This window comes from Notolepis coatsorum (assembly GCF_963971535.1).
Source record: "Notolepis coatsorum genome assembly, chromosome: 17".
In the NCBI taxonomy this organism is placed as follows: domain Eukaryota; kingdom Metazoa; phylum Chordata; class Actinopteri; order Aulopiformes; family Paralepididae; genus Notolepis; species Notolepis coatsorum.
This window is the reverse complement of record NC_140181.1, coordinates 102,409,276-102,436,762: the sequence shown is the minus strand read 5'-3', so window position 1 is coordinate 102,436,762 and position 27,487 is coordinate 102,409,276. Positions and strand designations below refer to the sequence as shown.

Genomic DNA, 27,487 nt, shown 5'->3' with positions numbered 1-27,487 from the left:
GCCCCGCGGTGAGCGGCATGGGCCACGTGGCCTCCGTCATGTCCGGCCTGGCCCAGAGCGTCTTCATGTCCGAGGTCACCGGCGACCCCGTCTACGGCATGTCTCCCACCGGGGGGCCCAACGCTCACCTGATGGGCGCCGACGCCGCCTCCCAGGCCATGGCGCTGTCCGACGGCCACAAGTTTGCCTTCCCCGGCGGCGGCGGCGGAGTGAGGGACGGTTCTGCCGGGGGGGCGGGGGGTGGGGGGGACAACGGCCTGTCCATGCTGACCGCGGCCGGCGTGTCCGAAGAGCTGGTGCTCTCCAGCAGCCTGGACTCCGGAGCCCTCAAGATCCCGGAGACCAACATGAACTTTGACCCCGACTGCTTCCTGAACAACCCCAAGCAGGGCCAGACCTACGGCGGCAGTGCCATGAAGATCGAGGGACACTCTTCCTCGTCCTGCAACGGCGGCGGCATGCAGCGCTCCCCCCCCTCCATGTCCGACAGCCACGCCTACAGCTTCAGCGCCGCGCTGGTGAAGAACATCAAGGTGGAGGACACGTCCTTCGAGCAGCAGCTGGCCACGGAGAGCGCCTACCAGGTGGGGGCGGGGGGCCAGGGGAACTGTGGCGGCGTGGGGGGAGGAGGGTCCGTGTCGTCCGGGGGGGCCGGTACCCTGACCCCGGCGGGCTCGCTGATGCCCTCCGGTGGCGGCCTGAGCCCCAGCACCACCCTGGAGCAAATGGACTTCAGTGCCATCGACGCCAAGCAGGACTACACCTCCTCCGTGGGCTACGGCCAGGCCATGTCGTCCAGCCCGCTGCACATGGCCCACCAGCCGTCGCCCAGCTTCTTCCTCCAGCAGGACACCTCTCAGGGGGGCGGCCAGGCGCAGCAGGGGGGCAGAGGAGGAGCCGGCATGAGCCAGAAGACCCACGTGGTGATGATGGAGCAGCACAACGCCCACGACTCCGGAGGCTACATGGGCCTGCAGGTGGTGAAGACGGACTCTCCCGGCGGCGGCAGCAACGGCCACCTCCACCACCACCACCACCAGCAGGCCCACCAGAGCCAGCACAGGCCCACCTGTAACGGAGGCTCGCCCACGGAGGGGCCCGGCGGTGGTGGTCAGGGGCCCGGCTCTCTTCAGCTGCTGCAGTACCAAGGAGGGGGCTTCTCTGGGCTCGGCGGCCCCGAGCACGAGGAGGTGGTGGTGGGTCTGGAGCAGCAGCAGCCGGGGGGCATGGGCTCAGGCCAGAGCGGAGCCACGGAGAACGGCCTAGCGGACGGCCTACTACTCAAGTCTGGGGATCACATGCAGGCCTGTGGAGGGGGCAACAACACCGAGGGTGCAGAGCACTACATGCAGCAGGCGTCGGACACGGGGGCAGGAGGGGGCGGTGGCGGAGGAGGGGGTGGGGATGGAGGCGCCATGCGTAATGGAAACAACAACAACAGTGACAACGGCAACCGCTCCCAGCAGCAGCAGCAGCAGCAGCAACTGCAACCTCTCCTCCAAGGCGCAGGCCTGGTCCAGGGGCTCTACAACGCCGTGGGGGCCCACCACCAGGGCCTCGGGGGGGGCCCCAACAACGGGACGGCGGGGGGAGGGACGGGCATGGAGATCAGCCTGGACCACTTCGACATCTCCTTCGGGAACCAGTTCTCCGACCTCATCAACGACTTCATCTCCGTGGACGGCAGCGCGGCGGCCATGTCGGCAGGCGGGGCCCTGTACGCCCATCAGCTGGTCGCCTCCCAGCACGGCGGTTCGGACGGCCAGAACAACAACGCGGCCGGCGGCGGAGCCCCCCAGCAGGGCCAGGAGGACGGAGGGCCCAGGGGGGGGTCCGGCTACAGTCCCTCGGAGCTCTGCCTTCAGCCCTGCTGCAGCCCGCAGTCCCTGAGCGGAGGCCCCGCGGCGGGGGGAGCCACCGGGGAGGCGGGCTCCCTGTCTTATATGCACGTGGCGGAGGCGGTGTCTGCCGCCGTGGCCCAGGGGGCTCTGGGGATGATGCAGGCCACCGGGAGGCTCTTCATGGTGACCGACTACTCCCCCGAGTGGTCCTACCCCGAGGTGAGCGCTTAATGGATACATGAATGAATGAATGAATGAATGAATGAATGAATGAATGAGTGAATGAATGAATGAATGAGTGAATGAATGAATGAATGAATGAGTGAATGAATGAATGAAGTTTATTTTTCGGTCTTGTTTACAGATAAATCAAACACACCCGTGTGGACTTACAAAAGGGAAAGAAAAAAAATGTATGTATTATTCAAGGCAAGCTCACACACAAAATCCAAAATCAAAAAATATTTTTGCCTATCCTTTTACAAATTCTTAAAAACTAAATATATTTTAATATAAGAAAGAAAAACTTAAAATATGCTGCAAGATATAATTTTTGATGTTTTACTCAAAACTGTACTCCTGAATTATTTTATCCTTTAAGGCTTTTTTAAATCTCCCCTAATAAGTACACAACTTCAACCCGTCACTAAGGCTATTCCATAATTTTACTCCCAAATTTAACTCCCAAAGAATGTACAGTTACAGTAACACACTGCTGCTTTTTAAATCTCAAGGTGTCAAGTCTGAAGGAACTGGTCAAATGTTTGAGATATGTGTTTTGTGTGGCGCGGGGAAACACTCAAAGTGCTTCGCGAGAAAACAACGACAAAAATGCACGGAGAAATACCCCAAATAATGCAAATCGAAAAACCCTAAGAATACATAAAACCTAGAAATAACACCCTCCCCTTTCAACACACACGCACACACGCGCACACACACACACACACACACACACACACACACACACACACACACACACACACACACACACACACACACACTCACATACACACACCCCGTGTGCGAAATATGACACCCAGAAAGGAGGGGGGGGTCTCAGGAAAAGACAGTCACTTGCAACAACTGTCAGTAGGAAGTATTTTAAATGTTCAATATTTATTATTCAAATTGCAAAAAGGAGCTTGTGCTGCTGCTGCTGCTCAGTTCAGTTATTATGATAAAACACAAACAGTTGCTGCTCAGTTCAGTTATTATGATAAAACACAAACAGTTGCTGCTCAGTTCAGTTATTATGATAAAACACAAACAGTTGCTGCTCAGTTCAGTTATTATGATAAAACAGCAGCAGTTGTTAACAAGCATCCGAAGGATCTCTGCACCTTTTCAATGGAATGATAAACGTTTGCAAACATACAAGTAGGCTACTGTGCCTATGAGGACAAAGAATAGGAACGCAGACTGGGTCATTAAATTAATCTGCAAGTCATTAACGGGCCAACTTGGTGCGAGAGAGGAGACCTGCTGGAACACCCCATGGTTAGAAAGGATGTAATTCAATGCATTCCGTTATTTTAACAAATGAATAATTTGAATCTAATCTAATAATGATAATTAAACCTCCGCTCTCTGTCCATGGTGCTGAAATGTGTGGCAAACTATCGATGAACAGCGTTTTCACTGCTTATATAAAGTTGCAAAGGAGAAAAAGGGATAGAGAGAGAGGAAGGCTGATTAATAGGTAACGTGCCAGACAGCACAGCAAAATACACCACAAAGAAATGACAACATGTTTTAGGTCTGGGAATCGCCACCTGGTATTTCACACACACACACGCACACACACACATGCACTCGCACACGCACACGCACAGACAAAACTAGGGCTGTTCTCAACTCTCAACTAAAGAAAGTCGTAGTCACCTATAGTATAATAATGTACCTATAGTTTAATGTACCTATTGTATAATAATGTACCTATAGTTTAATGTACCTATAGTATAATAATGTACCTATAGTTTAACTCTTTGAGTGCCACGCCCGAGAATATTCGGGTTTACGCCCCGACCGTTGAGTACCACGCCCGAGAATATTCGGGTTATTTTTTTATTTTTTTTTATTAGCGATCTGAAATCATATTGCATCACGCGAGCCTACCGTTGGAGATCCAGGGACCGCCGGCGCTCAGATCTGAAAAAAGCGCCCCCTATCGTCTCCCAGATGGTAAATCACCCTTTTGGAATGGACTCAATGAAAGTGAATGGGAGAACGGATTTCTGACTCCACATTTTACTTCTCACTGATGCAGCCGGGGTCTACCAGAGTTCATTCTGGAGCCTCTGAGCCGCGCGGATCATGTGTTCTACTGTATACACGGTTGATCAATACATTTATCGATTTTTTCGAATGGCGATCGGAAATTGGAATAAACCATTTGGATACCATCTGACCTCAGGTAAGGAAGCTATGTTATCAGTGTTAGGATAATCAGACTCGTTTTCACGGAGATATAAGCGTTTCCACTATATGTGATATAGCTGTTTTGACTGTAAAAGCCATGAGGAAATAACAGCAGCGATTATCAGTGCACGGCACGAGCGTGCGTGCGCACACATATACTATCGATCATCTAGCGTTTATTTGAAAACTATTCATAAATAAGCCGACAAATGACAACGTTCTGGAATATTCCAGTAAAAGGCGATTATCATAGAATGTGTTGTTTTTCCCCGGAAAACGGGTGATTTTCAAAATGCTATCAAACGGAAATTAAGCGATAAAAATACAATCTGCCTTGCCAATGTTGACTGGAAAATGAGTCTTTGATAAGCGACGGGCAGATTAGACACATAGCCATAATTTAAAACATAGATTAGGCGATATTAACATTAACATTGGGAGTGGATGGTGGCATCAAGGGGGTAAAAAGGAAAACCCGGCGTGGCACTCAAAGTGTTAATGTACCTATAGTATAATAATGTACCTATAGTTTAATGTACCTATAGTTTAATGTACCTATAGTATAATAATGTACCTATAGTATAATAATGTACCTATAGTATAATAATGTACCTATAGTTTAATGTACCTATAGTATAATAATGTACCTATAGTATAATGTACCTATAGTTTAATGTACCTATAGTATAATAATGTACCTATAGTTGAATGTACCTATAGTATAATAATGTACCTATAGTTTAATGTACCTATAGTATAATAATGTACCTATAGTTGAATGTACCTATAGTATAATAATGTACCTATAGTTTAATAATGTACCTATAGTTTAATGTACCTATAGTATAATAATGTACCTATAGTTTAATGTACCTATAGTATAATAATGTACCTATAGTATAATGTACCTATAGTTTAATGTACCTATAGTATAATAATGTACCTATAGTATAATAATGTACCTATAGTATAATAATGTACCTATAGTATAATGTACCTATAGTATAATAATGTACCTATAGTATAATAATGTACCTATAGTATAATAATGTACCTATAGTTTAATGTACCTATAGTATAATAATGCACCTATAGTATAATAATGTACCTATAGTATAATGTACCTATAGGATAATAATGTACCTATAGTATAATAATGTACCTATAGTTTAATGTACCTATAGTATAATAATGTACCTATAGTTTAATAATGTACCTATAGTTTAATGTACCTATAGTATAATAATGTACCTATAGTATAATAATGTACCTATAGTATAATAATGTACCTATAGTTTAATGTACCTATAGTATAATAATGTACCTATAGTTTAATGTACCTATAGTATAATAATGTACCTATAGTTTAATTTACCTATAGTGTAATAATGTACCTATAGTATAATAATGTACCTATAGTTTAATGTACCTATAGTATAATAATGTACCTATAGTATAATAATGTACCTATAGGATAATAATGTGCCTATAGTTTAATAATGTACCTATAGTTTAATGTACCTATAGTATAATAATGTACCTATAGTTTAATGTACCTATAGTATAATAATGTACCTATAGTTTAATGTACCTATAGTATAATAATGTACCTATAGTTTAATGTACCTATAGTATAATAATGTACCTATAGTTTAATGTACCTATAGTTTAATGTACCTATAGTTTAATGTACCTATAGTATAATGTACCTATAGTATAATGTACCTATAGTTTAATGTACCTATAGTATAATGTACCTATAGTATAATGTACCTATAGTATAATAATGTACCTATAGTATAATGTACCTATAGTATAATGTACCTATAGTTTAATGTACCTATAGTATAATGTACCTATAGTATAATGTACCTATAGTATAATGTACCTATAGTTTAATGTACCTATAGTATAATAATGTACCTATAGTATAATGTACCTATAGTTTAATGTACCTATAGTTTAATGTACCTATAGTATAATGTACCTATAGTATAATGTACCTATAGTTTAATGTACCTATAGTATAATGTACCTATAGTATAATGTACCTATAGTTTAATGTACCTATAGTATAATGTACCTATAGTATAATGTACCTATAGTTTAATGTACCTATAGTTTAATGTACCTATAGTTTAATGTACCTATAGTATAATAATAATAATAATAATAATAATAATAATAATAATAATAATAATAATAATAATAATAATAATAATAATAATAATAATAATAATAATAATAATAATAATAATAGATTCAATTTGTACCGCACTTTATATTCGCGAGAATCTCAGAGTGCTACAGGAGCTATAGACAAAAAGTTAAATGAATAAAACAATTAAAATGAATAGAAACAATTAAAATGACTAACAACCAATGAAATGGAAGAACATAAGAGTAAAATAAAATAGAAATAATAATAAAATGAATAAAAGTAAAAAATAAAAGTAAAAGAAAAATTCAGGCAAAAGCCTTGTTAAAAAGAAATGTTTTTAGGCCCCTTTTAAAAGCCTCGACGGATTGTGGTGCTCTCAGGTGGATGGGGAGAGCATTCCATAAGTCTGGGTGCGGCAGAGCAGAAGGCGCGATCGCCCATGGTGTGCAGCTTAGTCCTGGGGGCTTTGAGGAGGTAGGCTGTGCTGGAGCGGAGGGAGCGTGAGGAGGACTGGGGGGTGAGGAGTTCCTTGAGGTAGGCAGGGGCACCACCGTGTACGCACTGGTGAGTGAGGAGGGACACCTTGTACTCAATTCTGTGTTCCACGGGGAGCCAGTGAAGGGATCTGAGGGTGGGGGTGATGTGATCATATTTGCGCACCCTCATCAGGATCCTAGCATAATGTACTTAATGCACCTATAGTATAATGTACCTATAGTATAATGTACCTATAGTATAATGTACCTATAGTATAATGTACCTATAGGGGCTGCGACAGCAAAGGCACGGCCCCCCCTCAGCTTAAGGTTAGCCCTCCGGACTGTCAGGAGCCTCTGATCGGCTGACCTGAGGGACCTGGTGTCGGAATAGGGGGATAGGAGGTCTGAGATGTAGGAGGGGGGGGGTGACCATTAAGGGCTTTAAAAACAAATAGGAGAACCTTAAAATGTATCCAGTAGCGTACTGGAAGCCAATGAAGCGAGGCAAGGACAGGGGTGATGTGGTCTCTCTCTTACGGGTTCCGGTCAACAGTCTGGCAGCGGCGTTTTGTACCAGCTGTAGGCGGGACAGGGAGGACTGGTTAATGCCTATATAGAGGGAGTTGCAGTAATTATAAAGTATAGGTAAATGAATGTACCTATAGTATAATGTACCTATACGCAGGGGTTCTCAAACTTTTTGCGGGATTTAGGATTCTTTTTGGCGACCTCACACTTATTGCGTAATTTCAACGTGGAATTAAGGAATATCAAAATAAAAGCACACGTTGTTTAACTTGATCATGCATATGTATTAGAAAATGTTATTACAGCACTATGTTATCAATACACATTTATAAAAACAAGGCATATTTAGCCCCCATTTCAAACCCTTGAGAAATGCTCTCTTTCAGAGGCTCTGGTGCCACTGAGTCAAGGTGGGGCCTGCGTTTCTGTTCACAAGTATATTCTAGTTTTAAGTTTGGCTCACAGTGCCTCAAAATGATTTTGGTTTTCATTCATGACATTCATTCTAAACAGTAAACTGTCCCCCCCCCCCCCCCCCCCCACACACACACACACACACTCCCCCAAGACTGCACAGTGCAGCTTTAAAGGAACAATCAGCATTATGTATTATGTAAACTGAACAAATATATCAGATGATATTTAAAAATTAAAAGTAATGTAAAATGTAAGAGGCAGAAAGCTATACAGTAACCTGAGGTGGAGTTTCTATTATCCAGATAAGAGTGGTCAAGGGCGTAGGTTTGATTTGAGCTTTGGTAATATGAATAATTGTTTGTTGCATTAATTTATTAATCCTGTTTTTTAAGGTACAAAGAGCATCAGATGATCCTTGTGACTGTTTCTTTCATTAACCCCCTGTACTGATGCAATTTGGCCTACATGTGCACTTGCTGCATACAAATTGATAGCAAATTGGGTCCAAAGAAAAAAAAGAGAAAATATTGCATATAATAGGATAGCTTGCTGTTCTTCATGCAGCTGTCAACCTACACTTTCGCAACAGATAGAAAGCCTCTGTTTTGCAAGACTGTGCTGTTGTGATTTATAATACTAAAACTACAGTTTTCACTCTGCTATTTCCTTGGTAGGGACATCGTCCCTAGCGTCCCTGTATAAAACTACGCCTTATGGAAGCCTATTGGGATGCTAGATCCTAATGTGAAACACTGTGATTTACCTTACCTTGCTACCTCTCTATCTTTTTTATGCTCGCTTATGCCTGTATTTTTTTACTGCTGTGAAGCACTTTGAACTGCAACTTCTGTATGAAAAGTGCTATACAAATAAAGTTATTATTATTATATTATGGAGGCACACACATCCAAAACCAAAGAACTAAATGTGAACAAATCATCAAATTTTTATTTATTTTATTTTACCTTTAATTAACCAGGCAAATCAATTAAGAACAAATTCTTATTTACAACGATGGCCTGGCAAGAGACAACGCCTCTTGAAGGGAGGAAGGGGGGCTGGAGAGGAATTCAGGATTAAACATTTCCGACATACAATATATGTTATTATTACAATATAAATATACATACAACAAGCAATATAGCAAAGAAATAAACAAAGAAATGGATTGCACACTGGACATACAAGATAGAGAAAATAGGAATTGGTTAGTGTGGTATGGGGGGAGGGGTTTCATTGATACCTTTTGAATGAAAACACATTTTATTTGGAAAATAAGAAAATGATGCTTCTTTGTTTGCACCACTTGTTTTTCAAATTAAGTTCAGTCGCACTTTTTTTAACAGACCTTTGACTAAATTATTGTACTTAGCCTATATGACAGCAGTTTTGTTTTCGTTGTCATATTGATGTGCCTTTCTCATGGCTACCCATGTATTTCCATGGAATTATTGGAAGTTTATTTGGAAAGTAATACACATTTTAAAAACCATTCATGCATTACATTGTGTAAATGTAATATATTATTACTCTGTTAAAAGGGTACTACATTTGGTGAAGCGCGCATTATGACTTGTTTAGGACTTGAAACTCAATGGTTAGGACTTTGACTTGTCTTGACTTGTGACTTGACTCGGGACATGCCTGTCTTGACTGATCGATCGCTCCATCTACCATAAAAATAGGCTATTTGTCTGACTGGTTAGCGATATGTTCGTTGTAACAACTGTAACAATGACAATAAAGATCTATTCTATTCTATTCTATATCAATAACAAACTCCGCCATTTTCAGACTTAACTTACCTTGTTTTATATAAAATAATATTAACTACCAAGCGTATATATATATAAAAGAAAACTTTAAGATTCAAGAGGTTTATTCGTCACATACACAAGACAGTGAAATGAAAGGCGGCCAATCAAGGCGGGCATGGCCACCTTCATTTCACTATGTCTTGTGTATGTGACGAAAACCTCTTGAATCTTGACGTATTTTTTATAAATATATACGCAGGGGTGTAAAGTACTTGAGTAATTGTACTTAGTTACAATACTCAAGTACTGTTTTGGGAGATTTGTACTTTACTCTAGTATCAGTGGCGGCTCTGCCACTAGGGGCGCAAGGGCGCCGACCCACCTGCTGTTAAATCACAGAAGAAGAAAATAAAACTTTTTAGTTTTTTGTTTTATAGCCCTATAAATAATATAAACATGTTTAAAATGAATAATATTTACTCATTTTAAGTATGTTTGTATTTCCAATGCACAATATAACGTTATTATCTCAAATAAAAAAACACTCGTTTTCCTGAGCAGGAAGTGACATCAAGTTTTTTTAATTTTGTAAATTTTTTCGTATTTCTCGGCCCGGGCTATACGCGATAGCGCTCTGAGTGCGCGTCACAGTTTGATCGCTGTATCCGTCACAGCCAATCAGTGCATAACGCGTTGTGCGTTGAAATATGACTATTATGTTGGAATCCGGGCGCGATTTGAAGCGGTCTAGCCAGTAGCGTCAAGAATTTCTGTAGCCGCATTTCGCGGAGACGCTCTCTGATTGGCCGACGCCAGTATTTTTTTCCGTAGCAGAATTTCACAGAGACGATCTCTGATTGGCCGAATCCAATTTCTAATGTTCCAATTCTAGCTTATTCCTAGGTTGGTTCCTAGGTTGGTCCTAGGTTGTTTGTCTTAGAGCGTGCCGTGACTGCAAGTTCTTTAGACTGTTAAGCTTAGGCACTCTTTCAAAGTTGGTTAAGGTTAGAGTTTGTCTTAGAGCATGGCGATAGAACGCCAGGTAGTTTGCAGTCTGTTCGAGCGGAAATGGACAAAGGAATGAAGTACTTGTGACTGTTGTGTGGTGCTGCTAACAAGCTAACACTTGGCTAACAAGCTATATGGCGGATGCAGTCTGGACACAGTGGACAGTGGTCTGGAATACATCAACAGTGATACACTACTTTATCAAGGCAAGCCCTCCTGCCCTGGACGTGTCAACTAAACAGTGAGTCTCTCTCTCTCTCTCTCTCTCTCTCGCGTTTGGATTGAAAATACGTGGATTATGGCTTGTTCAATATCGTCTATGTTTGAATGAATGAATGAATGAGAACTTTATTAACAGATTGCAGAATGGGTACAATACAGTACGGCTCAATACACACAATTGTTAAGGGGATGCAGACCAGAGAAAGACGTTTGTCTTGTTTACATCAGGGTCCCAGATTTTCGATTCATATCGATAGTTTAATAGCTAGCCTTGGCTCGTTTAACAATATGCAAAATATGTGTACAGCCCTGTACTCATACTGAAGTTATTCTTGGTATATAATAGGTCTGATTGTGTAACGAATCGATTCCACGTCGCGCTGTGTGTGAGAGAGAAGGAGAGAGGGAGAGATCTGCCTGTGTTTGGAGACGGGGCGAGTTTTGTTTCTAACTTTTCTATTTATATATTGTGTTTCAAGTTGTGAATTAGAGTCTAGACTATACTTTATTTGACTGGTTGTGTGTTGTTGTAGTAACAGCTGAGCGACTCGTTCATAAGAGCCGATTCATTGCCGTGAGCGTGAGTCGAATCGCTCACGTCTTGCCATGAGTCGGTTGTGTGGTACTGTACATGTTTGCAAAATGTTTGGTATAGCGCCCCTAGTGGCGAAGCACCCACGGGCCGCCACTGTCTAGTATTATCAGGTTTGTATACTTGTACTTTTACTCAATTACATTTCAGAAAAAAAGAAATGTTTTACTCCTTACATTTAAATGCAGACCTACAAAGTACAAATCTCGCAGGCAAACCATTTTAATTAATATATTTGTTTCACTGGCCGAACTAACGTTATCGTTATTAATCCTGCGGCCGCACTTTATTTAAAAACAGCCAATCTTTGATTAAACACCTGCTATCAGAAAAATAGACAGTCAGAAAAACTGTTTATTTTAGTACATTTAAAAGTAGAAACTTGCTTTTTTTTTGCCAGATACTCTGACTTTTACTTTAGTGAGAATTTGATACTCAAGTATAATTTGTGGGTACTTTTTACACCCCTGTATATACGCTATACTCCGCTTGGGTGGTTTTATTGGTAGTTTTCTTTCTCACTGGTGAATACAAATGACAAAACATCTTCATCAACAACTAAAATTAGGCTGAGATCCACTAAAACAACTGTAAACACAAAACGAGTTAAAGGGGAACTATTTTACTATTTTTCACTATTTGGGCACTTTTACACAATTCCTGTGAGTCTATGGAACACCTCTGTAATATATATATTTTTTTTATTCATTGTTTTGTATTTCTAATCAAGTCCTCAAAAACAGCATTTTTCTACCTCAAGATCTCGAGCTGTTTTGCAGCCGCAGCTGCAGGTGCCACCTAAACCACTGTGTGGCCTGCGCCGCCTGCTGAACATTAACATGCAGCAGTGACTATATGACATCACATATAGCGGCACGGTGGTGTAGTGGTTAACACTGTCGCCTCACAGCAAGAAGGTCCAGGGTTCGAATCCCGCTTGGGGACCAGGTTTCCATGGTGCCAGTTACCCAGGTGGGGTATCTCCCAGGCCTTTCTGTGTGGAGTTTGCATGTTCTCCCCGTGCTCACAAGGGTTTCCCCCCCGATAAGATAAACCCAATGGAAAAACATGCACAACAACAAGATCGCTAACGCTGTGGCGTCCTTGACGAAGACGGACAGGAGCACTTGGATTGGTCCCCTGGCGCGGCTCACGTTGTGCCTGTCTGCTCCCGGCTGCCCTTGGGGGGGAAGGACGACGGGATGGGTTAATCGCAGATACGAATTGCATGCATGCATCGCATGTGTGCCAATTGATGACCTCGGAGCAGGTCCTAAATTAATAATTATTATTATATAGGCACATTTTCAAACGACTCAGTTCAGTGAGGGTGAATATTGTGAGAGGAGAATTGGAAGAATGCGCCAATATGAGAATTTTGAGACATAGATCATATTAATATAAGTTCACATAGCTAGGAAACAATGCTAAACACTCAAAAAGGCCATTTATAAGATAGTTCCCCTTTAAAGACAGGGACAGTCTAAGGGCAGAGGGTAAAAATGTGGCCGATAGTCATTGAAGATAGTGACTTTAGGGAATAAGCACATTGTTTACTTTATTGTAACATTATAACTGATAAGGCAGACCCTCCCTCATCTGCACCTTCAATTGTATTGCCTACATTTATGTCTTTCTTCTATCCCATACCTGTATCCCCTCCTCCAGGCTGCAATGACTCAGAATTTCCCCAAGGGGATGAATAAAGGAATGATCTCATCTTAATTTCAAAGAAAATACAAAAAACAGGAAGACTTCTTGGTTGATTGCCGAGTAACAAAAACAAATTCATTAGATTAATAATTTACAGGTTTTGAAGCAGTGCCAATTTATTAATTCACATTCCATCTCTTCACAGGGTAGTGCATGTATGTGATGTGCCGAAGGTATTATGCAAAACACTCAAGGTTTAAGACGGAGGGACATGTCTATAAACGGGGTTTGGTCGACCACTCTCATCATAAGGTTTGGCTCTTCTGCTGGTGAGGTTCCTTCTAGGTGAAGAGGTTGTAGAAACTGTTCACCGTCCCTTCAGGCGTCTCCTCCAAAGCTACGCCCTCGCAGACAGGTGGCAGGGTGAGGAGAGCGGGGTCCTTAATACCAGTCTCCGTGTTCAAGTTGCTGTGTGAGAGACACATGATATCGTTACCATTGGGGCAGACGATACAACCAGTTTCTCCTGGACTGAATGTTATTACAGCAGCCCAGCAGATCCTGGAACCCAAGTTCCAATCATATTCCTGGTGATTATAATAAAAAAAAACTAACCCGATAGAGAGTGCATTTCCTTTATAGAGATAGAGTGTGCTGAGAGGCAAGCATCCCACGCTGACAGACATGGAATAAGTAGCTGAAACACCACGACAAAGAAACAAAAACACATTATTTATTATCACTGATCTTGTTTCACTGATTTATTGTCAAGTCTCCCATCAATCCATCAATTTGTCTGTTGGCATCTGAAACCTCCAGACGAAGAATCATAGTTGTCGATTAATTGTATTGCTTCATTTGTTTTTAAAAGCCGTTAACATACAGACAACAGTATATTAAAAACTCAAAACTATTTAGAGGATCAACGTTATACATCACTCTGTCTTTAACTATGAATAAAACACAATATTCAAACGTACTGCCCTTTGATGAATGTTACTCACCTTAAAACGTGGCCCCTGTGGGGTTTCACCTGAATCAATGTGCCTCGTCTCACCTTTGGCCTCTGGAACGGCCCCCGTCCATATGGAGAGTTTAAGCCCGTCCTCTGCAACGGTTGGACTCCCTAAATAAAAATTTCCGACAAACATATTGGCGTCGGAGGGAATCTCCAGAGGATGCAGGTCCGACTGCAGCGATCTCTTCTCACAGGTCTGGTTACTGCCGTCGATCACATAGAAAACACCCTGCCGGGGATAAGAGGACAGATTTTCTGAGCAACACAAATATAATAATTCGATCATACAGCACAAGTACAGTACAACGAAAAGAGCCCAACTAGAGTGCGAATGTAAAAGTAAAGCACAGAGTAATATACAGGTGATTAAACTGGGTATAATATTTATAAATTCATACTACTGATCAATAGTGCTAATCAGATGTACAGAGTTGTAGCATTAATATGTACAGTGATACAGGTACTGTATAAAGACACTACGGTAGTAAGTCATAGGCTACTGGCCAGCAGCGTAACTAGTAAAGAGTATGGTAAGTTGTACAGATATGTAAAAAGGATTATATACATGAGCGTTTTTATTTATATAAATTTAAGTGTTACCTCTTTGAAAAACATCAGCACATCCAAACTCAGTGTAGAGTTGTTGAAGTTGTAGCTCTCAATAGATTTGAGCCGGAGCTTCTTGGCCACATCATCGTAGGTATAATTACCAGCTGTATTTTTCCCAGTCCTCAAGCTTAACTGATTCATTGAAACACAAGAGGGAATTTGATAAAAGAATTACAAAAAAATAAAGTTTAAGATCAAGACTGTCAATATCTGGTTTGGAATAGGGAAACTCACCACTGACAATATTCCTGTCATACTGGGTGAATCTAAAAGAAAAGATAAATTTTTTTCAAAGCTGAATACCTGAAATAGCTGTAGGTAGCTAAGGTTAATTAATCAACATTGGTATACATACAAGATACAGCAAACTAAGCATTACAAAGTACACAACAGTTGAAACCAAACATCCTTACGGCAAGGCTGGTCGTGGTCTGCAAGGGTGGTGGCACCCATACACAAGATGATGAAGGTGGCGACAGCTGCGTACATCTTTCTTGAGTGGAGATGATCACTATTCAGAGAACACAATTGGAGTTGACAAAACAACTCAATAGCAAAGAAAACGAGGCCCCATTTTATGTTACAACCCCATATGTCAAGGGGAAGGGGTGAATAACAAAAAGGATGATAGTGTTGTGATAAATGAACCAAAGGAAAAATAAAGCAATGCCCACAAGTTTGTGCCTTTTATATATGCAAACAAAAACACAAGACTAATATACAATGACAATGGTGGATTGACACAAAACCCAAGAGGAAGGGGGGGGGGGGGGGGGGGTATGAAAAAGGAGCTTGAATGATGCCAAAGGAATTAACTGAGTAAAACAAAACAAATTCAGTAAGTAATATCTTATCTACCTATACACAAACACAAAAGGTCAAATAAAAACTACTCGAGTACTCACTACCTACACTAACTAAGCAAACATTATGTCCAAAACATACAATGAGTGGCATCACTCCTGACCTAGTGTGTCTAGACAATACTAGCCCTACGTGTAGCACCAAATGCATTGGGCCCCTTACCTGCTCCAATTCCCAACACAGAACACACACACGTTTACCAAGTTGGCTAACTAAGTCACATACCTACATTTAGCCAACAGCAACGGAGACAAAAAGAAGAAGAGAAACAGGAAGTGCCACATGGGTTTTAAAACAAGGGGAGGGCTTCCGATTGGTCAACTGGTGATATGATTGATGGCTGGGATGACTGGCTGGTTTCCAATTGGTCTCTTGATTGATCACAGGAACCTGGAGTGAGAGAGAGAGAGAGAGAGAGAGAGAGAGAGAGAGAGAGAGAGAGAGAGAGAGAGAGAGAGAGAGAGAGAGAGAGAGAGAGAGAGAGAGAGAGAGAGAGAGAGAGAGAGAGAGAGAGAGAGAGAGAGAGAGAGAGAGAGAAGGAGACACAAAAGGACAAACAACATACAACAACCACATGCTGGAACGTAACAGTTGACAAAACCCAGATTGTGCTTTGGCTGTGTTATCAACCAGCGTTCCAGTACCTCAACCTCTTCCCGGTAGGCCTTCTCGTCGTTGTCCGAGATCTGCCTTATCGGTTATAATATGTATAAGAGTAAACGGTATACACAATGTGCTTATTCCCTAAAGTCACTATCTTCAATGACTATCGCCATATTTTTACCCTCAGCCCTTAGACTGTCCCTGTCTTTAACTCGTTTTGTGTTTACAGTTGTTTTAGCAGATCTCAGCCTAATTTTATAGTTGTTGATGAAGATGTTTTGTCATTTGTGTCTCCAATTTATCAGCATATGTCCGTTTTGCAAGTTTTACAGCCTTGCGCAGAGTATAGACCGTATCCTTATACTCCTCCATGTTTCCTGACTTTCTGCCCAGGTTGTAGGCAGTGGTGCGGGATTTCAGAGCTGCTCTGATAGTACTATCCACCCACGGTTTCTGATTTGGGAAGACCCGCACCTTTTTAGTAGGGACAATACTATCAGCCAGTGTTGTAATGAAGCTCACAAGTGTGGTAGTGAAAGGGTTAACCGCCTGTAGTGTGGTAGTGAAAGTGTTAATCGCCTGTAGTGTGGTAGTGAAAAGGGTTAACTGTCTGTAGTGTGCTAGTGAAATGGTTAACCGTATGTATAGTGTGGTAGTGAAAGGGTTAATGTTTTAAATGAATCAGATCGCAAGTTAGCTTGTAGTGTGTTCCAGGAAGAGGGAGCGATAATACCTAATAGCCGATTCACCCAGCTCTGTGTGGTACCATGGGTACAGAATGATAAGTACAGGTCAGACAAGCGTAGATTGATTGATTGATTGATTGATTGATTGATTGAACACTTTATTAACAGATTGCAGAATGGGTACAATACAGTACAGCTCAATACACACAATTGTTAAGGGGATGCAGACCAGAGAAAGACTTTCATCTTGTTTACATCAGGGTCCCCCATTTTCAATTCATAGTGACATTTATGACATACACGGCATACAGATATAGGCTATACTGTACCAAGAATGGACGTGTAAATACATACAGTATGAGCCACCAATTAGCCTTGATGTACAAAACCTCACGAACCTCATGAACCTCAGTGCACTACAATAGACAGTATCTAATGTACGTAAACACTGAGCAGATGCATTCCATGTGAAGCGGATCGCCATAATCTAGTGTTGTGCGCTTGGTCAAATTATCTTGGTTGTTACAAATCTATTAGCCAAAACATGGTAAATCGAATACAATTTACAGGGTTCGCACAAGGTCCTTGAAGTGCTTAAAGTGCTTGATTTTTGTCAAAAAAAAGTCAAGGCTTGGAATTCCTTGAAAACAGCCCATTTTAACAAGGTGCTTAAAAAGTCCTTGAAATTCAAATCAAGCATTCGCATTGAAAGTGTTGTTCATCCATGATAAAATAGTTCTGAATCAAGAAAATATAATTTTTTTTATCTAAAGTGTAACTAATTGTCAGAGAATAGTTTTTTTTAAGCCATAAACATTGGATCCGATTTTCTTTTCAATAAAAAACAGCATTTAAAAGTGAATAGTATCCTTTTAAATGCCCTTTTAAAATGGAAAATAGTGCTTGGAAAATGTCTGTGGGAGCCCTGAATTTAGTTCAGGAGTTTAGGTAGAGGACTCAACGGGTCTCTGGCCGGGAGAATCCAATGGAGCTCCCGAGAGGGTAGAACGAAGGTTACCTATAACCCTAGTTATATGAATTATGGCGAGCGCTCTGCCTACTGGAACTATCCCTTTAATCATATACTATCATGAAAACGTTCACCCATGTGCACGCACCCACCTGCCTGACCACACCCACATCCGCTCATATATAAGCGGGGTCATGGCCACACTACCAGCTCCTTCCCCAGTCTTTCACCGCCAAAAAGGGAAGACCGTGGGGTCCATAATAATTCATATAACTAGGGTTATAGGATAACCTTCATTATATTTCATTTATGGATTTGCGCTCTGCCTACTGGAACACAGGAGTGGAGTAGAGCGGAAAGCTCGACAGATGTACCCGCTGAGGCCCCCTACAACCATCAGAATACCGGGAAGGATCCGGACCCCCCGGGCCTCCCTAGTGAGGGACAAGAGGGAGACCAAACCGACTGTGCGAAGAGGGTTTAGCACCTCAAACGCACAGGGTGAGCAGACCGTGGGACTTACCTTCATATAGAAGGGCCCGCGACTACTCGGACGTGCATCCCGCACGCCACCAGGGAACAGACGTGAAGCAAAAAACATCGCAGGTTCGCGGTCAAAAAGCCCCAACCCCGTGGCAAGGCCGTAGCAGCGGGGCGTGGAGGAGGTCCCAGCCCCAGGCCACATCCCGGGGGCTAGGACCCCCTGAAAAAGGGGCCTGGTGAGGTCAACGAGGGCGCGGCATCGGGACCCCACCAGACGGTCACTGGTGACACCACCCCCCACATCGACAGCGTATCGGACAGGGCCTAAAACAGGTGAAGGCCCTTCTCCCCCTGGCACGCCGCCCCGAAGCGCTCCCAAGGAGGCTTCCCCCCCACAATGTCGTGAGGCCAGCTGGCGCGTCGGGGAGACAACCCTCCAAGGAGGTTGATCCCTCAATCCAGGTCGACAGGTCTTAAGAGCAGAACTCGACCTGTGCCCGGAGCACTGCGGACTAGACAGGTGCCTAAGGGGCCTACTGTAAGAACAGTATCCGGGCGGAAATGGTGTTCAGTATGCCGTGCACCATGTCACAATCTCATGGGGCCACGAGCCTCGCGGAGTCGGAGTTAGCCAACCCCGCCAGCGAACAGATTCCACCACGAACCCTGACCCTGCCAATTTATTAATCCTGCAGGGTCAAGGTTCAGAGAAAGAGTTTGACACAATTGGCAGACGACATGAAAGATGCGGGGGCATACTCTCGGGCAGCCGGGGTCAGACCCGGGCTCAACCTGAGAGTCGACTCTGCTACCAACACACCGGAGCGACAACCACCCCCCTATGTTTATTAACAGAGAGTGGTTGTTCCCATAACCCGCTAAGAAACCCCGGAAACATAACTGCGTGTATACACAGGCTATACAATGCAGTTCAAGCGTTTCAGGTTTAAAAAGGGTTAACCCAGGCCACAGGTCATTGAGGGGGAGACCCGACCTGGGCCTGGAGGACTGGGACCTACACAGGGATGCATAGAGGAGTTGACAGAAACAGCCTCCCCGACAGCCCCCTCCCATCCCCGGCTCAGCAGGGAGGGAGGGGTGAAATGAATGGAGAAGGACCACCCCCTAACATTGTGCAAAAAAGTACAGTATGGACCAATGCACACCACTGTTAAGGGCAACTCGTAGTGGCATCTATATGACACACACATTCATGACATCAACCTCAGCTCAGGGTCCTTCGGGGTACCAGGAACTTGTCTGCGCCCGGCAGACAACGGGTTAAACTGATCCGGTCCGGCGCGACCAGGACAAGTCCTGTGCCCTTGTCACGCCGCCGCCCCCAGTCCTAAGAGGGGGGTAGGTATGCGTGTCGATCCAAAACATCACAGAGGGCGCCACCAAGACGGTCAGTATGCGAACACACTGCTCCCGGTGGCCCACCTAACGGGCGTGAGACCCCCCTGCCAATGTTTTGATCTACTCCGTCATCTCCCCCCGGAGATGTACATGAGCCCTCGAGTCTAACCTAGTGCACTGGCGCTCGGTAGAGAAAAGAATCTCCTTCCCAGCCGACCGCATAAAAAAACGCAGTTGGGCAACCAAGGCGCGCCGGTCCCAAAAAGCGGATTCAATCATTGAAAAAACACCCTGGGCCAGCGCTGATCGGTCTCGTAAGACCACACGCTGATTTAATAAAACAGCGTGTATGCTCGTAAAGAACCCGAGAAAACAGTGACAGTGAATTTCTAACAAGAAAGAACCCCACCATGTTTCCCCTCGCTGTCTGGGACGAGCGGCAGGAAGCCGGTCTACTGGAGACACAGACACGGGTCCTCCCACGACGAGCCTGGGAATAACAACCGCGTCAATTCTGCTCTTTATGTAAGAGGGGAAGACAGCGGTTTTCCCAGAGAGACCTCAACGTGAGTAAAACAATTGAAAAAGGTTCATGTAACACATTGGACTAAGTACAAAACGGCCCAATATACACTACTGTTAGAGAGCAGAGCAGAGGGACCAATAGTGACGACTGCATCGCATCATCCATCCTTTACAATGACAGCGGTCTGTAGCACAGGCCCTGTAACTCACGGACATGTCTCTTGGCCAATAAGAAAACGTGCTTGTGCTTCAATGGCCTCTCGAGCCTGGGAATAAAAAACACGTCAATTCTGCTCTTTATGTAAGAGGAGAAGACAGCGATTCTCCCAGAGAGACCACAACATGAGTAAAACAATTGAAAAAGGTTCATGTAACAATTGGACTAAGACTCTCTGAGGAGGAGGCTCTGAAACTCTGAGGAGGCTCTGAAACTCTCTGAGGAGGAGGCTCTGAAACTCTGAGGAGGCTCTGAAACTCTCTGAGGAGGAGGCTCTGAAACTCTGAGGAGGCTCTCACACTGAGAGGGAGGTTCTGAAACTCTGAGGAGGCTCTGAAACTCTCTGAGGAGGAGGCTCTGAAACTCTGAGGAGGCTCTCACACTGAGAGGGAGGTTCTGAAACTCAGAGGAGGCTCTGAAACTCTCTGAGGAGGAGGCTCTGAAACTCCCTGAGGAGGAGGCTCTGACCCAATATTATACACTACTGGTAGGGAGCAGAGTAGAAGACAAATAGTCTCTACTGCATTGCATCACCTATCCTTTACAATGACAGCGGTCTGTAGTACAGGCCCTGTAACTCACGGACATGTCTTGGCCAGCAAGAAAAAGCGCCTGTGACGTTTTCAAATGGCCGGGGGAAACCCGTGTCCCACCTATCCTGGTTTGGTGTGGGAGACAGGAACCCCCCCCCCCCCCCCCCCCCACTGCCGAGAGAGAGAGAACACCCTCGACAGGGAGACTGATAGGTAGAAAGGCACAACCTCTCGGCCAATCAGTTTCGTAAGGATATAACCATATCCGGGGGGGGGGGGGGTTATTTTATCTACCCCCTCACCACCTCACCCCTGATATGACACCATAAAAAAGCAGAGCCATGACACCAGTTTGCATAGCGAGCTACATGAAAGCACATACTTACCTTAGAGTAAAAGCTTTACATCATGCACGCCAGCCACAGCCGATAACCTCGTTTGTGTAAAAAAAACTGGTTTTATTTCACGGCTCTGGCTTATGTGTGAAAAACTTGCCACCGCTATTTTTATCATTACCCTTAAGCAAAGAAAAAATACCAGACTAAAGAGAGTACAACTCTGTGAGCGAACACCCATATCAGTTGTGGACTCAATGCTACGTTTACCTAAATGTATTACATGAAAACACACACAACTCTCATCATACAATAAAACCCAAGTTCACTTTTACTCACGTAAGAAAGAACGCTGTCTTAAGTAGAGAGAAGGACATAAGCCTTGGCTAAGTGTAACTACAGGCTTTGCCCAGTTATACACAATAGCAACCAACGCAAATGTTCAGAGAAAACTGCACAACCTCAAGCAAGAAGGCACCCCCAGCATTTGTAGCTGTGGGTTCACATGGCACACGTCGTAACCCCCAACATACAGTGAAGTAAACACACGTTCTGTTAAACAAAAAAAAATTGGGGGGGGGGGAGCATAGTATAACGTGTCCGTACCTGACCCCCGGACGCAGGATGATTGGCCGCAACAAATGGCTGGTCCACCACGTTGACGAGGCCTCTTGCTGGCGGGGCCAGAAATGGCGACGGCTGGAGCATCACTCTGGCGCTTCGCCCACATCCTGTGGCCGGCCAAGATACAGGCTGACGACATCTTCTGCCAGAGATGACGCCGAGTCAGAGTGTTCAGGGCCCGCTACCTCCCCACGGCTAACGCCAACAGATAGCACAAGCTAGCGGCTAACTCCAGGCTGACGGTTAGCACCAAGCTAACAGCCAGCCGTTACAGGCCACCGTCGGCTCTGACCAACGGCCAGCTACCGCTAGCTCTTACCGGCCTACCGATAGCCACCGGTTAACGCAGCAGCAAGCTAACGGTTAGCTCTCACGGGCCCACTAACGGCTACTACTGAAGCTGTGCAATGTGAGGAATAGCGATGCAGGCCTGTCACTTCAGACAGCCGACTGCCTCTTCTTCAGCCCAGAAAAAAGGGGGCAGACAACACCCGTCCCTCTCACAGAACGGTGTTACCAGAGATACAGTGGCATCGGCAGCAAAGCTCCGTTTTGTGCGGGCTGCTGCCGTCTTGAGCTCGGGGATATTCTTCTAACAAAACACCAAGCTCGCATCCTTCGCGCCGGGAGCTTTCGTCTTGAAAGGCGGGGCTACGTCCAGCGCGGCGGCAGAGGGCATCCCTTTTCAGAGACCCGGGACTCGAACCCTAGACTCGGAATCGGGGCTCCCAGGAAAACAAAGCTACGAACTCTCTGAGGAGGAGCACTGTGTTGTCGTGGGACATCAAACAAGAATCCCCTCCATACCGCTATGGAGAGGCAACGAAGGGATTCTCGCTTGGAGCCGGCTGTTGTGCGGGGACGCAAGCTGCACAGCTGCCCCCGCACAACTGACACACCTGAGGCCCGCGTCGCAAGACACCACCCGCCCTAGAGAGACCGTCAGCTCTCTCAGCCGACCGCCTCTCGCGGCATAGTATCCAGCTGCACAGCCGGAGCACAACGCCGGCGGGGGAACTGGTCAGCGACGCGTGCCCCAAATGCGAAGCGCCGGTGGAGGTCAGAATAATCCTCTAGACTCTCCGGTGGTGACGACATTATCCTTTCTTTCTCCCGTAAATTAGTGAGAGAGGCAGAAACAAAAGACAATGCCAACACAGCTCCTATAACTAACTAACTACTTTAAGCACTAACTTGAAGCGGTGCTATACACGGACTTCACGGTGGTGAAAGTAGGGAAGGAGCTGGTGGTGTGGCCATGACCCCGCTTATATATGAGCGGATGTGGGCTTGGTCAGGCAGGTGGGTGCGTACACATGGGTGAAAGTTTTCATGATAGTATATGATTAAAGGGATAGTTCCAGTAGGCAGAGCGCAAAGCCATAAATTAAATATAACTTTATACAGACTGGGAGGGGCGTGGAAACCAGGTAAACACAGAGGGAGGAGGCGGGGGAACAATGAGGTAGGGTGGCGTGTATATGTTCCCTAACGGAGTTGCACTTCGGCGTTCGGTTTGTGCGATCTGATTGGCCACTGACGTACGCTCTCTCTACGCCCAAACAGCGCGTTGCACTAGTTCTGCTAACAGCCTGCAGCCTCATCTCTCTATATTAACGTGATTCCATCAACACAACATAAATGTTCAAAACACGACAAGACAGTTTGCATCACTTCCCACGGTTCTCGGCATTTATTCTACCGGTAGTGCGGTAGTTGTTGCTACGGTATTGGGTCTTTGGGTGAATACTTCATTGGCGGGGAAGAAGAACACTGATAGCGGTGTGTGGACCGTCCTACGAGCCCCAAACCACCGCCCCGCGAGCCCCAGACCACCGCCCCATGAGCTCGGTAGGGTGACCGGAAGGAGGGGGGGGGTGTTAGACAGGAAAGGGGTTGTTGGAAAGGGTAGGTAGGTGCATGGCCTGAGCAACACACGGGCATTGATTGATTGATTGATTGAAAACTTTATTAACAGATTGCAGAATGGGTACAATACAGTACAGCTCAATACACACAATCGTTAAGGGGATGCAGACCAGAGAAAGACTTTCGCCTTGTTTACATCAGGGTCCCCCATTTTCAATTCATCAAGACATTTATGACATACATGACATACAGATATACAGTACTGTTTCATCCTGACATTTATGACATATAAAAGATATACAAATATACAGTACTGTTTAAGAAGAGAAAGAGATCATAAAAAAATATACACATTCGAGGGGGAAGAAACTGTACATTGGGGGGGGGGGGGGGGGGGGGGGGGGCGGAGTTTGGACATTTACCGGGGCCAGTTTCGATTGCGGCCACCCGTAGGTGCTCTTTGAGAGCGGTTTTGAAGGAGGATAGGGATTCACATTCTTCGGTTGTCCTTCGAATCCTGTACCACTGTCTTGTAGAAATCATCAAATGCATTATCTGACCTCTTCCGCTGAATAAAGCTTTGAGTAACTGCTACAGTACAGCTTGTTGCGTATCCTCTAATGGTGTTAACAGTTTGCAAAGTCCTAGACAGCTGTTCAATTGGTGAAAAACACATAAACGCAAGGTGCAGGCCAAAGAATGTGCAACATTTGTCAAGGACTGCCAAAATGCCCCCAGCTTTCCTGCCAGTTTCATCATGTGATTCTTAATTTAGTTGTGTCATTAGAGAGGAAATAACAGCGTAATTGTCTATGATCGACTTCACTGCACCCGTTCGCACTGTCCATCGTGTCGGACAGAGTGTGCGTAGGATATGAAGGTAAACACGTAAACACGTAAACACGTAAACACTGGTGACCAATCTCTTCCTAGACTCAATGGGAAAACAAAGACTTGTTCCTAAAATAAAAACCTAGTTTTAGTTTTAGCTTCTTCACTTTCAATGTGAGGTTTAAAATAAAGCTGACTATCAATTAAAATAGCCAGATATGAATAGTTTAGACAGAAATGGCTCCCTCTAGCTTTAATTTGCCACACCAACTTTCTCACTCTCACGCATCAAACTAATCTTCATTTGCATGATGACATTATCAAAAATCCTTTGTCAAAATGACCATTCAAGAAGGATGATTAGGAGTGACGTTTCTATCGATTTTTTCACATGGCCATTTGTTGTGACACTGTCCCATTGTGAAAAGTCGTATTAGTAGTAGCAGTAGCAGCAGTATAGTAGTAGTAGTAGTAGTAGTAGTATAGTAGTAGTAGTAGTAGTAGTAGTAGTAGTAGTAGTAGTAGTAGTAGTAGTAGTAGTAGTAGTAGTAGTAGTAGTAGTAGTAGTAGTAGTAGTAGTAATAGTAGTTTTTTATTCAGTCATCACACACAATACAATATGCACTTCAGACTGTCAATGGTCTTTGATTTTAGCAGTGACTGAAAAGGTACAGGCTGAAGCATAATACATATATTTGCCTATCCTATATTCTTATCAAAATAATACTCCAAAACAAAAAAATAAAAAATTGTTAAAAAATAAATAAAAAAATGTAAACTTAAATGTATATCAGCATTGTTCCACAAGTTAGCTTTTTGAACAGTAAACGTACAAACGTCTCTCAAAAGCACACTAATATGCAAGTAGGGATTGTGGAATTATGTTGAGTGGAGTTCACGGTCATTGAAGCTCCGCCCTCTTCTCTTGAACCTCCAATCACAACTGTTGCTTCCATCATAGGTAAATGATGTGCTAGAGAGACTGCCATGAAACCCTAGTGTGTCCATGTCGCTGCGTACTTTCCTCCCACACCATGATGCATAGGGTGACCAGGTGTCCCCCTTTTGGTTGTACTGTCCCACCATTTGACCAAATGTCCCGCGTCCCTCATATTGAGAGGATGTCCCTCTTTTCGAAGCCAAAAAAAAACATGCGTCTAAAAGCCCCTCCCTACAGACAGTAAACGTAGCAACCCGCCTCTTGTCCACACACATTGCTCTGATTGGTTATAGTACTTTAGCGCGCTGCTTGCCTGCTTGTGACGTGACTGTGTCGTGACGCTACCTCATATCACAGATCTGATTGGTTATAGTAATTTAGCGCACTGCTCTGCTCGTGAGAGTTGAACTTGTGACGCTACCTCATATCGCAAATCTGATTGGTCAAAAAACAACAACATTACAAGCGAACTAGTTCAAGATGGAAAGCAGTAAAAAGAAACGGACCTGCAGTTACAACCAAGACTGGCAAACGACACATGACTGGGTGAGGCAGATGGCAGGCAATCCGCAGCAGGCTTTCTGTGTTTTGTGTCATAGTTCGTTTTCAATTGCGCATGGAGGAGAATACGACTTGAAGCGCCACAGTGGACGTGAGTCTCACTTGAAAGTGGTTCACCAAAAAGAAACATCCAGATCTATGGATACGTTTCTTTTTAAACCAAACAATGATAGCCAGACGGACAAGGTCACTGCAGCTGAGATAACAAGTGTCTATCACACAGTACAACACTCCCATTCATACAGGTCAGCCGACTGTGGTATGAAACTAGCTCCTGTCATTTTGCCAGACTCAGTTATTCTAATAAAAAAATTTACATTATCTATCTGTCCCACTTTGTCCCACTTTGTCCCACCAAAATCTTACTGTTGTCCCACTTTGTCCCACCAAAATCTTACTGTTGTCCCACTTTTCGACTTTTTGCATCTGGTCACCCTAATGATGCATGCTGGGTCCACTCTGTGATTTCCCTTGTGTTTCAGCTGAATCTGGTCTGTGGTTGCTCACTGCTCTTAAATCCTAAACAGTTAGGAATAATCTCCCCACAGGGATTAATAAAGTATGACTTTGTTACGAGCCTTTTAGAAGCCATAATGCTGATGGTACCTTTAAAGTCTGGAGTGGTAATGCCCTACCCTAACCACTAGAGGGCAGCATCTCATAAATTTTAAAACCATTATAGATTGATAGTACAAAACACAGTAGTGCCAGGCAAAAATTTACAAAACATTACATAATAATGATAATAATAATAAATTTGTATTTGTATAGCGCCTTTCATACAAGAATTGCAGCCCAAAGTGCTTTACCGCAGTGAAATAGACATAGAGCATAGAATAGACATGGTAAAAGCAATGCAGACAATAATAATACAACAAAACCATTGAACCATAAATCACCAATTACAGCATAAACTACAATATAATAGCTCTCATTTACAATACAATAGTGCAAAGTGGAAGGCCATCAGGATGCTCAATGTGGACTCTATGTAACACTAAATCATCCATTCTACACTCACTGCACACAACATCCACACTCACTTTAAACATTCACTTTAGACACTTTAAACACACAAAATAGTACACCATATTGTATCTATTTATTCCCAAATGATTTACATCTTCTATCTCATTTTTGCATTTAGCATTTTGTTCTTGCATTTTGTACATTTTAGTTTTGTATATTGTATATTTATAGTGTTTGGTTTTTATTATTTTAGCTTTTTACTATATGAAGCACAATGGCAGGAGGGTCATACAGAACCAAGCATTTCACTATAATGTACATGTAGCCTACCATATATGTTTGATTACAGAAACAAATTATTTTATAATATACTTTCTTTCTTTCTTTTTATCCAAATTATGGCATTTGTGTG

At 43.8% G+C, this 27,487-nt stretch overlaps 1 protein-coding gene across 1 annotated transcript in view; it reads left to right on the top strand.

The window, feature by feature from the left end:
- Positions 1–17: 17 nt before the first annotated feature.
- Positions 18–27,487, top strand: part of LOC311244188 (calmodulin-binding transcription activator 1-like) — a gene marked incomplete at both ends in the record, with an annotated part of 40,462 nt that continues 12,992 nt past the window's right edge. The window contains one exon of the mRNA XM_084333595.1: positions 18–2,060. Coding sequence (XP_084189721.1) covers positions 18–2,060 — 2,043 coding nt within the window. The remainder of the gene's footprint in view (positions 2,061–27,487) is intronic.